Here is a 15,750-nt window from a genome sequence, read left to right on the forward strand (position 1 = left end):
TTTTGAATGTTAATGTATTATTCCATACTGGAAACCTTGTGTTGTGCCTGATATGCATTTTGACTGTGATTTATTGATTTGTTTTTGTGAGGTCAGCAAAAGTAAATGTTTGTCTGAAATACCAGAGTGGGAAGGTTGTTCTATTTCCTGCTAAAGTCTGTTTAAAAGCAAACTCAACTTGACGGATGGGATGTGTGTAAATAACACTGTTTATACACTCCAGAGCCTGACCACGTACATTGTGTGTGTGTGTGTGTGTGTGTGTGTGTGTGTGTGTGTGTGTGTGTGTTCATTTGTTACTGAAGAGCTTGGAACAAATAAAACTTTTTTTGGGAAACTTCATTTGATCTTCAAATGTCTTGATTTAATAGAAGTATTGTTTGTGAGAATGTGAGAAGAAGGGACTTGGAAATTTCATTTAATTCCACCTCTAAACTAGTCCTCAGGAGCAGATTAATGGTTAAGACCAGAAGAAAATGGTAACTTTATCAAACAATAATCTTTATATGCAATATCCTAACTTGTTCAGAATGCAAACTCAAATATGTTTAATTATTTTGGATATGCAGATTGTATCTAGATTAATCTTTAGAAAGTCTGGACAGCAAAAAAACAAAAAACCCACATGATTTTCAAACTGTAATCAAACTAAATTTGACAATGGTTTGAAATGTGACTCGTATCAGATCTCTATATTTGCGTCTCAGTTAAGTTTTGGCTATGAAGCCATGAAGTCTGTCATCAACTCTCATGATTTAGCACAACTGTTTTTTCCAAACGCATACCTTTCTTTGTTTGATTGGTGCACAAAAAATGTATTCATTTCATGCCCCACACTGAGCTTTATGGAGCTATGCTATAATCAAAGGCCATACACCAATATGCCCAACAAGGATTATCACCACGTTTCCACTAAGCAACTCAGTTTTCTTAACTTTGCATGCAAATGACTACTTGAACATTCATAAATAATATGGTGCATTACTTTGTAAAAATGAAACTCTTGTTAAATCACAAAGAACAGATGTTATTTATTTAATCATAACATTTGTACTCATTGAATAAAAAAAACAAGCTGTTGTTACATTAGGAACCTTTTGTGATGTGGTTGAACCGGTAGATCGGGACTACTCAACATTGCAGAACTAGACAATGGGTGCTGCAGGTATCTGCATAGGGGGACGATAACCATGGCACAATGCCTGAATGATCATTCAGTCTCTCCTCTTTTCCTTCCTAATGTCCACTTTGTTGGAGGAAATCAGGCTGATTAAGTTTCTTCAAATTCTGCTCAAACTCTAAATGGGGGGGGAAAAAAACAAAAAAACTGATGCACAATCAAGTTACTGACACAAGACAGAAAATCTTTACGAGCTGCTGAGACGGGGAATGTACAGAGAGGCCTATTATCAGCTTCATCGTCCACACTCAACACCTGTCCCTCTGTCTCTTCCTGCACTGCCACACATTCAGTGTGTCACTCCACTAAATGGTCCGAGATAAGACCGAGTGAGTCATCCGTTAACAGCACGGAGATCCCTGTCAGCTGGCGAAAGTCTGGCATTGTAGAGAGGAAGAAACTGGGAGACATTTCATCACTTTTACTGTTGTTTGATCTTCTTCCAGGTCTTCCTCATCTGAGCTCTCCTCGCTTTCAGAGTGGTGGTTGCCATTTGTTTTGGTGCTCCCTCCGTTTTCCACTGACCCGTCGTTGGTGGAGGCTTTCTTTGTGGCACTGACATCATCGTCCTCCTCGTCCTCCTCCTCCTCCTCCTCTTTTTCTTTAACTGGGCAATTTGGATCATCATCTTGTCCGCCATCGCTGTTGTCGCCATCTTGTTTCTCTTCATCACCACTTTCCATTCCTTTCTCCTTGTCAATCATAAAGAAAGGCTGTGCAAGAGGAGTGGTATCCATTTCTTCATCTTGGCCCATGCTAGACAAGATACACCAACAGTGATTAGAGTCACAGACTATAATAAATGCATTCATAACTTCTCCATTTCCATATGTTATTTAAAGTAAGTATCTTGGCATCAGTTTCACCTTCCCCTGAACTCGACTTGTAAAGGGCCTGCACCTTTTTGTAATCTGTCAAGGCTTAGAAAAGGGAAAACAAAGCAGAACGGCTGGTTTAACTCAGAGAATGCTGCTCTGCCACCTTCTCCTCTTCCAGATTTATGTGAGACAGAAATGCAACAAGACAACAGTCTCTGTGTGTTTGCTGGAAACCTCGACTGGATCAATTCCATACACGTCATACATGTTTGACTGACATAGTAGGAGCATTCTTTTACTGATCAGAGGTATCAGAGTGGTGCTGAACTGAACACTGATTGCTCTTTTGGCTGTTCTCAGTTACTGAGCTCTTGTCTGTGACCTAAGAGGTGAAATAAAGTGTGCGAGACTCTAAATGGAGCTGGTTTGTCATTGCACAGAAGATGCCGGCAAAAAACTAGGAGGCTAAACTTCTGGTTCAACTCAACGTCTCGTTGTATAAACCGCTGCACAGTGTTTGAGCGTCTGAAAGGCCTTTGAATGAATTAATCTGTCACTCCAACTGAACTACCTGGATCACCCTTCATTGTCTCATTGGTACCACCGCATCTCTCACCTGGATGGCGCTCCGGCCACTCTCATCTTCTGCCACATGTAGTTCAAGAACATGGACGCCTGCAGCAGATTGCCAATCCTCTGCATGTGTCTCTCTGTGGGGTGAGCGAGAAGTGTAAAGTCATTTAATGAGGAACCAGAGATAGCGTGACCCCGCAATGACTAGATGGGTATAAGGAAACGTAGCTTTGCTTGCTTTCATACAATGCTGTCATCTTTACACCTTCTTTGCTTATATAAACAACAATGTACTGAGTCTATCAACAGACTCACTCTTAAACAAATACTTCCACTTTATGTTTCTCCGCTTTACCACAAGCATCAGTCAAAACCCTGCTGCCAGGTTCTTGCATTGGCTCTAAATAGCTTTCATTCTTGTGGTACATGTGCATGCACCACTGCATTCATCATATCTTTTCTTAACAGTGTTTGTCACTGTGTGCCTCCGAATCACGACAAACCTATCTAATAAATGGTGTTGGAAAATAAAGCTTCTGGCATCAGATGTTTTTTTTTTTTTTCCTACTGGTCTCATGTTCTTTGTGGGAGGGTTCATTACTGGGACTCAGCTGACCTGTGTATGGGATGAGACCCTCGAGGTGGGTTCGGGCGCCCTGGTACTGCAGCAGCTCCTCAGGCGGCAGGTGTGTGAGGAGCACCTGTAGGACGGCCTGGGCATCCTGACAGTTTCTGGCGTTGGTGTTCCACACAGCACAGTAACGCAGGAGCGCCTCTGAGTGGGGTTGAAGTCATAAGAGGGTGGCGTTGTGACAGCAGCGTGTGGTGGAGGCGGAAAGGGAAGGAAGAAACGAGAAGAGAGAGATTTTATTAGTTTGCACTCTATTTTTAACTTCTTCTTCTTCACTTTTAGACATTTTTTTCCCTTGTCTTTTATGTATTCCATCATTGGAAAGGTTGACGGACATCATTGATCTGTTACCTTTCTGATCCACTCGTAGTTTCAGTACCGTCTTCTCCAACAGCTTGTGGCTGTTCTCCACCTGACGGATCGCTAGAAGCAACAGAGAACAGCATTTTAAAGACATCAGACAGTCAGTTGTTGGGGCATATTTGTACATCATATCTTTGTAATAGTATCTCAGAAAATATGAAATATTATGAATCCTGTCCATGTAGTTTAATAGAAGAATTAACAAACGACACAGAATTGTGTGGCTATTTTTTTGGGTTCTTTAGTTTGTGTTGTCGTACTGTGTTATTTCACTGAAAATGACACATAAAGCATTTATTAATTAAATAAAATTAAGAAGTATTAATGACACCGTCTCATCCTGTGCTACTGAAACACCTTCCCTTTTAAAAAAAGATAAACATCTCATCTAATTATATCGAATTATAAAATGAACATTAGTGTGTCGAAACTGTTATATACTTTTAGGAAAACCCACATGGGCAAAGCTGAGTTTGGCTCGGCTCATTTTCTTGCATGACTAAGTACGATGCCACTTAGCATCATAGACGCTATCGTACAGATCCAACAACGCCTTCGCCTTTTGTTTGACATGTACTGATTGACATGCATGCTGATCCACCCTCTGCAGGACTGAACATGTCCTACACTTGTAGCTTAATATGTGTTGTCATTGTTTGTATCGCTCTTTAAAAGTAGAGATGTTAAAAGTCAGGATTCTGGACTGATGGTGAAAAGTTATGTTAGCTACTACAATACAATTCAAACTGCCTTTCACTTTGCTATAGCAAAGTGACAGCTTTATTGAAAATGTACAATAAAGAAGTTCAAACAGTCCTAACACTTACTATGACATTATTTACAGTCTGTGATACGTTCGGGAACCTTTGTGACTTGTGTCGCCTATATTTTTGTTGAGGGACATGATGACTATTAACAAAACATCCCACTGCACTTGTCTGTGTCATGGGACAGGACAAAAGAGCATAAACATGTTGGAATCCAGGTGGCTTTTTGTTTTCATGTTCACAGGCTTAATCTTTGACAGAGCGGCCTGCTGTGTATGCATCAATGCCCCGTGACTCTTAAAGGGGAGCAGCCGTCGCCACAAATAGTGACGACTGATTGACGAGAAACCATGAAGGACAGAGATGCAGTGAATAAAGAGGAGGTATAATGTGGGACAAACACTAATGAAGAACTCTAAAACCATGTGCACACCAACCAGTAAACGTCTGAACAGAGGCATCCTGGTAGCCTAAAGGTTTAAGGCATGTCTCTTTTCTGTCAGCTCTTAAGTGTCACCATAATTGCCGAAAAAAATTCGGAGCACGAAGTACCTTTGATCACAGTGAGCACAGTGCGAGGCTGGTCCAGTGAGATGGCGAGACCCAGGGCCTTCAGGTACTTCTTCTCATGGAGCAGGTTGGACAACTCCTGCTGCCTTCAGACACAAGAAACACACACATGTTCAGAAACGACCACATGCCAAAAATATTGTTTTTGGCAAATCGGCTCAAAGGTGAATGTCAACAGAAAGGAAATATCAAAAACAAAAATGTAGTTACATGACTATGGATGGAAACTGGAAACTAACACATTGAAAAGGTTTGACAGATGAATAGATGAATCACATTAACTGTAGGTTTAAGCCCTTTGTGTGATCTCAGCTGGGGTACACTACTATTTTCCCATAAAATACACAAATGAAAACGTACAAACAAAATTCTACTTTTCACATAAAAATAACTTGACCAAATCGATTTCTTTCACTACAAGAACAAAGCGTTCCAGCATCTTTTAATGCAAGAAATCCTGCCTGATAATACTTGAACACATATGTCTCAGTGCTAGAGTGCATGCATCAGTGAGTAAACATATACATTCATTGAACACATTTTATTAATTGTCTGAGACTTGAAATTCCCTCCATCTTTTCAGAAGGACTCATCTCAACCTAACACAGTCTCTGTTTAATTATCAGGCGACACGATGTCCCAACAGGCGGGAACAAAGTCTTGTCTGAGGCCGAGTGATTCCTCCAGGATCTCTGAAAAGATGACCCGACTTTGTTTGTGCACCACTTCAGTTTGAGTGATCAGTCAGAGGATGGAGGGCTGAATGACATCAGCTTATTCTGTCGCAACCGATCAACTGATCTTAACTAACAGCTATGTTGTGTGTGGCTTACTTAAGTATCTGATCCTCCTGCTTAGCCTGCTCCTCCGCCAGCTCCACCTCAGTCACATCCTAGCACAGGGGACAAAAGACATTTCTGCGGTCACACATTGATCCCTGTCTGGAAAATTCCCTCTTTACCTTCCCAGAGAGAAGATAAAGGTCACAGTTAGAGAGTGAAAGCTCAGCTAAAAATAACCAACTAGATAAGATGTGGACTAAATATTTAGCTAAGGGTTTCCTCAGCGGGCTAGATACTTGTTGTCACAAAGAACAAAATCTATAGCTGACGTCACGTGCTTTCTAGCTTAATGCAAATACTGACCAAACAGGCTAGAGTGCACTGTCAAGTGATTAAAGCACATTGTTTTAAAATAATAAATCTTTTGTTTGATTTAATTGTCCTGCTTTTATTTTGTGATTTATAACCCAAAGGACAGTTATGAATCTGTTGCATCCTGCCAGCACATTTAAGTAATTCAAGAAAAAAAAAAAACAATGATAGCAAGACAAGAAAAACTCTTTGCTCCTTCACCCGGCGATGAGGTTTGACTGCTAATTGATTCCACGTCGTCTGTTCAACAGGTGACTGTCAATCAAAGCACACTTACCACCCACACGGTGATGTTAGAGTCGGCTGAGCCCGTCACCATCTTGTCATCTTTGCGGCTGGCGTGGAGACCCCACACTTTGTCCTGGTGGGCGTCCATTGTCTTCACACACTCGTTGGTCTTTATGGTCCACAGCTTTACTAAACCATCCGAGCCACTAAGGACAGAACGTCAGTTGGGAGAGTTGAGTTAAAACAGTTTGAGGGGGATCCACAGTAATAAAGATAAAACAAAAGCTGTGTCACAAATCTATACTATATGCTAATTCTAATGCAGTTTTTAGTGTTTGTCAATGTTTACACTGGAGAAGGGAAAAGAGAAAGTAACCTTAAAAAGAGGCAGAGGCAATTAATCAATAAGTAAACAACAGAAAATGAGTCTATTATTGTATTTTTATATACATAATATTATATCTAATACTAATCGAATATTAAACTTTGTTAAATCAAGCAAAAATGGAAGATATTTTTCGGGTTTGAGCCTCTCAAATCTGATCATTTGAAATAGAATATTGTTGCCTTTTGGACTGTTAGTTGGACAAAGCAAAGCATTTGAAAAAAGTTATCTTGGGTTCTAAGAACTTTTTGGTCACCGTACAATAAATCAATTAAACAAAGTTTTTTTCTTTAATTTAAATTTTAAAATAATCATTAGTCACAGCTCTCTAGTCGAAACATTCAGCATACAGAAAAAAATTAAACAGATTTTTTTTAGAGTGTAGTGAATGTGCACTATTCTCCCACAATGCAATGGAGGAGCTACTCACAAAAAATAAAAAATAATTTTGAATGCTGGTGAATCAGTTCCAGGAACAACAAAAAAACTTTGTATAACTTAATATTTTACTGTCTTTATATGAAACTTGATTGGCCGTGCCATAAAGTGCACATTTCCTGTTAGTGTCAAACACTAAAGTGTGTTGGTTTCTTGTATACTTACTGCATAACAGTATACTATAAAGATTAGTTACTCCTGTGTAAAATATTACTGTATTACTTACAGTTTTTCGTGTCACATATTTCCTTCTTATTATTAGCAAGCATGCATGACGAATTAAGAGTCCAAGAAATGGATTGTGACAATCAGATAAAACCTGATGCGCAAACATGAGGGATGTTTTACAGGAATTGACACTGCACAGTGTTTCCAGAATGAACCTGTCAATGCGACAACAAATAAAAATAAAAAGAAGATAACATCTTTATAGAGAAAAGTGTTGCAAGTGTGGGGGTTACCTGGTGAGCAGCTGTGTGCCTCGGCTCACAAAGATGACCTTCAAAACTGATGCATCGTGACCCTCAAATGTCTAAAAAAAAAGTCAGAGTAAAAAAACAAACAAAAACATTTTTACTTTACAGCCACAAAAATATCAAGATTATGGTCATCTATGGGGAAATAACTCATTCATAACTCTAAATTCATCATGTGAGTTTTTTTTAAAGTGAGAGATATGATGCCCACCTTGAGGCAGCTGAAGTCCTGCAGGCTCCACAGTTTGGAGGTGCCGTCTGCGGAGGACGTGGCCAGCACCTGGTCGACGGGAGAGAAGCAGACGGCCCAGACGCCGCGACGGTGGCCCCTGAACACTCCCAGCATGCCCACGTTCCCGTCCGCCGCCAGCGACCACAGCTTGGCCGTGCGGTCCTGGGACCCCGAAGCCAGCAGCTTGTCGTTGGGAGACACCGCCACGCTGTTTACATCCTGGAGGAAGCAAAGGGTGGGAGATGAGGACTAATTTTCACAAAGTTAATGAGATTTTAGTTAATGCAACGTTGGGGAAGTAACTCCTTTGGACATGGGAGAAGTTTTCTTTCAGGGCTTTCTGCCAGAAAGTATTCAGGCAACAAACCAACATGGTTGGGTTAGGGACAATATCATGCTGGGCTAAAATAAACCCTCTCTGGCAGAAAGCCCTGAAGGAAAAGTTCTCCTATGTGCAAATTTGTTCGAAAAGGATGGAAAAAGGGGGGATTTGGAAAGAACTTTTTCTTTAACATTTCAAAGAGAAAAATATCTCTGAATTCCTCTCACGACACTGCCTGATTGTTTTACATGACAACAAAGGACAAGTTGAGTCACCAAGGGCTGCTGATGGGCAGATTGTCGACTGCTATTCTTATATCTTGACGCAGGAGTGTGTAGGTGTAGCAGGAAGTCATAGTGTGTTAAAACTTGACTTTCCATCGACTTCCCAGATGTAAACATTTTTCAGCACTTCCTCATCTTTAGAGTCTCCTTGCATCGAAGAGTTTACAAAGAGATAGCTGTGTTTTTGTGTGTGTGTGTGTGTGTGTGTGTGTGTGTGTGTGTGTGTGTGTGTGTGTGTGTGTGTGTGTGTGTGTGAGCAAGCCAGAAATAACCCCCACTAAAGCTATATCTTTCTGATTAAGGATTAAATCAATCATTATCAAAGGTTTACTGCTATTTCTTATTAATATATGTATGTATGTATGCTGACAAGATCTACCCAAAGCCCTGTTACACTATTATATTTCAGCAATTGGTGCAATCGTGGAGTTATTTATTGATGCAGTATTATAATTTACTCCTTTGTGAAATAGTTCCCCTTCAGATTGTCTCATCAACTTTCCACTACAATTCCAAGAACAACTGTTTTTACATACATTTATGTAAACAGGTTACTGTGGGCTTTCTTCAGAAACCTGATTCATTTAATGTCATTGCAACAAGAAAAATACTTCTTTAATGGTAAAACTGTATTTATTACCAACACAGTTTTTCAACTGGAGTTCAGTAAAAGTCGTTGTAGACTGTGCAGCAGGGAGAAGGCTTGAAGCAACGCACTAAAACTGAAATTAAAATGAAAGATAACAGCTTCTAGAAGCGGTTGCTGCTGAACAGTCAAACTATTTGTGATATTCAGAAACATTGCAGTGAGAGGAAAAACTGTGCACTCCCATTACTGTCTGTTCACTCCCTGCATTGATACGCTGACAAAAAAAAACACAAAGAAAAACAAGCCAGCCTTAACCTGACTGGCTCTTGTTCAATGCAGAAAAGTCAACAATGACTTTCTTCCACTATTCCCCAGAGAAAGGGATTAGCAGAGGAATACGTCAGTGCATGAGTAGACATAAAACCCTTAATACAATGGTGTTACGTGTCAAAACCCTTTCTTCAGAACAATGATTATGAAGGAACTCTAAAAAAGGAACTCTAAAAAAAGAAGAAAAAAAGGATTATCTACCTGCCGCCGGTTTTGATTGAAAAAGGATGCAAGGTTTGAACAGCGATTCTTTGTTCTTCGGGAGGCATTTAACAGTAAACGTGAAGCATTATACAGGGAACTGCAGCTCAGCTGTACAGAGCCGGCGCTGACATCGGCATAGATAAAAGTGATATTGTATCAGTTGTGTGCGACGTGCGGCGGAAAACTTGCTAATGCACGAGGTCATTGCAGACACGTCTGGCTGAGACCTGCACTCTACTAAGTTTTTTCTTTCTGAACTGTGTGTAGAGTTTTGTGCTCGTACCTTGTCATGTGCCTTCTCTGTGGCGCGGGGGGTCAGCAGATGTATGTCCGCTTCTGTAGTAGACAAGTCTGCTGGTAGATCCCAAACCTTCAGGGTACAGTCCTGACTGCCGGACACTACGAAGGACGCTTTCATCCTGGACACAGAGATGGAGAGTCATTACTGTCACACAGACTCATTAATATCCTCCAATTTACGACCAATTCCTGCCGGTACGTGTGACAAGAAACAGGTGTGTGTGTCTGCGGGAGTGTTACCTGGAGCAGGTGATGGAGCCCACAGCGTTGGCGTGGTTTGATCCCTGAGCAACACACTGCACCTGACCGCTGTCACTGTCCATCTGCCAAACACGCACTGACCTGTCCTAAAGACAAAAGACACAACACGCACCAATTACCTAACCTTTGAACATAAACTTCTAATCATGAGTAATCATACTACATCACCTCAGGCACCCCTATTACATACTCTCATTGTTTTTATACATATCAGCTACTCTGTATTTATGCATGTTTTTTTTATTGTATTGTGTTGTACTGTATTGCTTGCTGAAGCATTGTATAGAACATTAGCCCACTCATTTGTAACTAATTAGCTCATTAGGTAACTGTGGCACATACACATTTTCCTTCTGTGGGACTAATAAAGGATTATCTTATTTTATCATTGAGGTGGAAACAGAAATGTTGATTAATGTGCACTGTCCCAGGTAAATAAATAATTGTTATTGTTGTTTTAAGTGTGATTCAAAAGTACCTCTATTTATAAAAAATATATATATGTTGTTGTGAGTTTCGGTTGAACCAGGAAAGCATGCATATATCAGCAACTTAAAGCAGCAGTGTGAAGGATTTAGTGGCATCTAGTGGTGAGGTTGCGGATTACAACAAACTGAATACCCCTCCACGCATCCTTCACTTTCCAAGAGTGTCGGAGAACTACGGTGGCCTTCAGGTTACGTAAAAAAGGCTAGAAATCCCTCGTTGAAGTCAGTGTCATTCATAAAAAAGGTCATTATAAACTAATGTAAATGTTATAAATATTATACAACACATCTGCCAATAAATCCCCCTTAATCCTACGCACTGCTCCTTTAACAGAGTTCATTGTGAACAATCATTGTTTCCTTAGTTTCAAGGGTTGTGTGTTGTTAAGATGTGTGCTCACCTTTGCACAGCTCGCAAAGAGAAATCCCTTTTTGAACACGTCCAGTGAGAGGACAGTATCTGTGAACAATGAACAGATAAAAATAGCAGTGAATAATAGAGTAGATAATCTTCTCTCCAACCTGCTCAGCAAGTCAAGAGATAACTTGATGTAACAGATTTGAATTTCTTGGATTCTGGTTCCTCTAATGACAGCTTTAATTTTCAATAAACCTGCTGTGGTTTATAAAGACTGTGGGCTTAAATGTTGCATCATTCCTTATATATTTCAATGCCTTTTTAATTAAATTCACTATTGCATGTAAAGCAACTCGTAAGTTTGTTACAGTTTATTTATCTATGAATAAAATATTATTATTATATATGAGATGAGATCAAGATAAGTCAGCCTTAATACAAACCAAGCGTATTTCTCTAAGAGACTAATCGTTATTACCAGAGTGGTAATTTATCTGCAATTGTAGAACATTTAGCAAAAATTGACTGAAGAATGACTGTTTTACCTACATTAATTATTCTTACAGTGTCTGACACAGAAACATGGTGTGGAAATTTAGTGAAGACAGATAATTGATTAATATTGAGAAAAAAAATTAATTAGATTTTTCTTTTGGAAACCTTCTGCCCTCTGTAGATTAAATAAACATGCTGCTTTGCATTTCATATGGATACTTGTACACACATGCTGCCCTCTGCTGGTTACTGACCTGTGTGTCCGTAGAGGATCTGGCAGCTGTTTGTGAGCAGCTCAAACACCTTCAGCTGGCAACTGTTTGTGGCCACAACGATGTGGCTGTCCCCTTTACCCAAAAACTTCACGTCCAGCACTTCGTCATTGTATCCCACAAACTGTTAGAGTGGACAGGGGGAACAACAGAAGAGGACGAGAGTGTCCATTAATGATCTATAACTAATAATGAAAGAAGTCCTGAATGGCTGGAGTCTCTAGTTTGATGATGAAGTTGTCCAGAACAGTTTGTAAGGTACAAGTACATCAACTTCCACCTCAGTACACACCTGCTGCTGTGTGGTGAGACCAGGCAGCTGGTAGAGCACAATGTTGTGCTCTGCTGTGACGGTGGCCACTCTGGAGGAGGCAGGCAGGTGAAGGAGGTACGTTAGACTGCGGGGGTCGTCGTCCTTTTCTTCTTCTTCCTCAGAGACAGCGCTGACGGTCGAGGAAAGGGTCTGGGTGTAGACACAACGCGCCGTGCTGGCTTCCCACACTCGCAATACACCTATAGGTGAAGAAGAGAGAAAAGGTGTGAGAGAGAGAGAGATAGAGACATTTAAAGAAAAGCTCTGAGGTCACACAAAGAGGCGAACCTTTGCTGCCTGCTGTGATGAAATGCAAGTCTTTGCTCTTCACTCCAATCTCAGTCAAGTCCTCATTCTCAGGCAGCAGCACAACACCCTCCACAGCCTGACGACAACGACAACACACACAGAGAATGAAGCTGCAGTAGTGTTCCGGAATAAAGAGTACAAAAATGTTTATTCTTTCTTAATCAAATATGACATGAATATATTTCAGTTTTGAGCACGCTGTCTCACCTCGTAGACCGGCACAGTTCTCTTGGCTTTCCGAGTCTTCAGGTCCCACACTGTACAGATCTTGTCTCTGCCAGAACTACAAATAAAGATTGGCACACAATTACAGCAAGAACAAGAAAGGGTGAAAAACACTCCCCATTAGATGCCCCAAAAACTTTAAATCTTGTGAATAACAGCCCATCCGTTGGGTGGCTGAGTGTACGGTACCTGACCATGGTGCCACCATCGGGACTGAAGCTGAGGGAGGTGACGGCGCTGTAGTGGCTCTGCAGCACACACACACACTGACTGGAGCGCAGGTCCCACATCCGAATGCCAGAGTCCAGAGAGGAGGAGAAGAGCTGCAGCCTGCTGATGTCTGGGTGGAACTGGACCAGGCTGCAAAGATACACACAGGATGTTAATGAATTTAGTTATTTGATGCAAAATCAGTGTTAACTAAACCTAAAACATAAATGTTTATGTTTACTATGTATTATTAAAGAAACATTAAAAGACACCCACTTTAAAAAAAAACAAGGGAAGGGAATTAATACATATGAACAAGGTCAACAAAGCTGGACAAATAAAAGTTAAGTAATAGACAGGACTGTTATGTACACAAGTAGTAAAAAAAAAAGATGAATATATATTAATATTATATAAAAAGCACCAATGACCAACAAGAAAATAAATAATAAAATGTATATTTTTTTTATATTTTATTGTACATTTACTTATACAGACTTTTTTTTAAAGATAAGACTTGTTAATGATCTAATAATTTATTCACTGATGATTTATTTCCTCTCTTCAATAACACTGACTATCCAGGAAACGGGCTGGGACTTGAAGCTCCATTAGTTTTAGTACTGACTGAAAGTACTTGTAAGACACCGTATCAACAACTGTCAGGTCCAGAGAGTTTGCATCGGATGTCCAGTCAGATATGTAATCTTACACTATTCATTTACCGAAAAGCTTCTGATTTACATCGGTAAATCCGTAAAGTTGGCAGTATGTTAAGACAAAATGTAACTCTGAATCTTTGGCTAAGAAACAGCTTCTCTTAATACATATTATTCAGAGCATCTCTTCTTCAGAGATATTTGAACTTACTGTACAACGCCAGATGAGCCTTTAAGGTTGTGGGTGCAGTACTGCTTCACCACATCCCAAAGCTTTATCGTTCCATCACAGCCACCTGCAAGAAAACAAGAAGATAAACACTGTTAACTGTACAATGTCTATGTAGCAGAGATCAGGCAGAAACACGGTACACAAAAGACACAACTTATTGTCATTAATTGCTGACCTGTGGCCACGAGTGTAGAGGTGGAGTCAAAGGTCATACTGGCCACAGGAACAGTGTGAATGGCCCTCCAGGAGCGAGTACACTGAGCTTGCCTCCAGTCCCACTGCTTCAGCAGCAGAGCTCTACTAGCTGTTACCAGCATCTGTGGTGGGAAGCAGAACAGAGACACAGATGTATACTGAATACTTTCTTACACACAGAGAAGAACATCCAGCAAAAACATCACAACTCTGACTGAAGTGATGACAGGTGCTTGAAGTTTGCTTTACCTCATCATCACAGCTGAGTGCGAAGGACGTGATGTCCTCTTGATCGTCCTGCAATTACAATATGGACAGACAAGACAGATTGTCAGGATTGTTCAATCAACAATATGATACAAAACAAAGTAAATCTTTGACATTTGAGAAACTGGTACCAGAAAATGTTTGACATGCTTTTTTTCCTCATTAACTTAAAATGATTACCAACGTCCATGCTAATTAACTTTCTGTTGGTCAAATAATCAATTTGTCATTTTAGCTTGAATCATATTACCAATGCTATACACATTTAAAAAAAAAAAAAGAAGCTGATTAGCCTACATAAAGCACATACATAACATACTTGCATTACTTTAATATTGCAATTTTTGGCACCCTAGAAAATAGATGGCACTATAAAGTAATTGTGTTAAGGCCAGCAACTCAAGCTCTATTCTGCTGGGCATTATACTATGACAGAGGTCTTTAAGATAGTGCCTCTTCTGTTGCAAATATTAAAGATATATGCCTCCGTCCTTATATCATATACTCACATGCTGAACACTGTGGACAATCTTCCCTGTGCTGATCTCCAAAACGTTGACACGAGACTCACAAGTGCAAAAGATGTACTTTTCATCTTTGCTGATCTGGAAAACAAACAGAGAGAGAGGTTAAGAGCCAGTTTGTCCCATACTAGGAAGTAAAGGTTAGGAGGTCACTAGTCAGTCCCCAACCTTCATGGCAGTGCAATATTAAGTCAATGAGACATATTATTATTTATTATTATTATTATTATATTCCTTTATTGATCCCCATGGGGGAAATTCGGGTGTTGCAGCAGCTCAACTACATGGAAATAATAAATACAACATATTATACAATAAAAATAATAATAAAAATGTACAGTATATCCACATGGGGGGCTGGTCAGCATGATGACAGACTGTGATCTCCGCTGTTGTTGTACAATATAATATAAGTATAATAATAAATATAATATAATAATATAAGTTTATTCAGGCTGGTGCAACATGTAATGCACACTGATTTCAGCGACCACTCACCTGCACTTTTCCTCCTTTGTAAAACGGCTCAATCTTGCTGTCAGCGACATAACTGTAACGGGAAAAAAACATAAATATATAACTGTAAGTTGCACCAACTTCAGATGACACTGTAGCCTAGCTTGTGTTAGCCGGCTAGCCAGGTCCACAGCCTGCACGTGCGATACGTCAAAAACTCACTTGGTTTTGAACTGAAGGTTGGTATTCGCCATTTTGCTCGCGTTGAATGCTCAAACTTCAATCTTTCTGTCCGTTAAGTGATGTTAATTACTTAACTAATTCTCACTTCACACGTTGGCTGAAGGCACATTCCGCATGTTGCTGGTTGGTACCCGAGTCGCACACAATGTACGTCATCGGAGCGCACTGCGCTGTGATTGGCCGGCGGGTCTTCGCTCACAACACAGCAACAATTGTCAAAATGTAAACAAACATCAACTCTATTAAAAAAGCATGTAAACTAGTATTTTTTGGAGGGGGAAAATATATATTTATATGTTTATAAGTACCATGTTTGAATGCTATTTAATCACTAGAGTCTTAAAATAAACAGTCACTTTTAAATCTAGTCCCCGAGGCTCTCAACAATAGAGTCACCTG

The 15,750-nt window shown here is 40.1% G+C and overlaps 1 protein-coding gene across 1 annotated transcript; it reads right to left on the minus strand.

Moving 5' to 3' along the window:
- Nucleotides 1–1,019: 1,019 nt before the first annotated feature.
- tbl3 (transducin beta like 3) lies at nt 1,020–15,532 on the minus strand. Its single transcript, XM_054607640.1, has 23 exons — nt 15,331–15,532; nt 15,151–15,202; nt 14,638–14,733; nt 14,111–14,158; nt 13,842–13,983; nt 13,646–13,730; nt 12,755–12,925; nt 12,548–12,623; nt 12,320–12,416; nt 12,011–12,231; nt 11,701–11,842; nt 10,995–11,053; nt 10,085–10,191; nt 9,828–9,963; nt 7,795–8,034; nt 7,569–7,639; nt 6,334–6,490; nt 5,736–5,794; nt 4,885–4,988; nt 3,554–3,625; nt 3,188–3,346; nt 2,615–2,708; nt 1,020–1,936 (listed from the first exon to the last, which is right to left on the minus strand). Exons 1-23 carry the CDS (start codon nt 15,360–15,362, stop codon nt 1,543–1,545), a joined length of 2,814 nt encoding a protein of 937 aa, XP_054463615.1. The 5' UTR covers nt 15,363–15,532; the 3' UTR covers nt 1,020–1,542.
- Nucleotides 15,533–15,750: the final 218 nt, after the last annotated feature.

The sequence above is a fragment of the Anoplopoma fimbria genome, chromosome 11 (genome assembly GCF_027596085.1).
Source record: "Anoplopoma fimbria isolate UVic2021 breed Golden Eagle Sablefish chromosome 11, Afim_UVic_2022, whole genome shotgun sequence".
Lineage (NCBI taxonomy): Eukaryota > Metazoa > Chordata > Actinopteri > Perciformes > Anoplopomatidae > Anoplopoma > Anoplopoma fimbria.

Bases quoted from the DNA above. Each gene is read 5' to 3' on its own strand.
- tbl3 (XM_054607640.1), bottom strand. From the start codon at position 15,362: ATGGCGAATACCAACCTTCAGTTCAAAACCAA. The intron at 11,054-11,700 runs GTCAGTAACCAG...CATTGTTCACAG, and splicing joins GATCCTCTACGGACACACAG to ATACTGTCCTCTCACTGGAC. The intron at 6,491-7,568 runs GTAACCCCCACA...TTCTGTCCTTAG, and splicing joins GGCACACAGCTGCTCACCAG to TGGCTCGGATGGTTTAGTAA.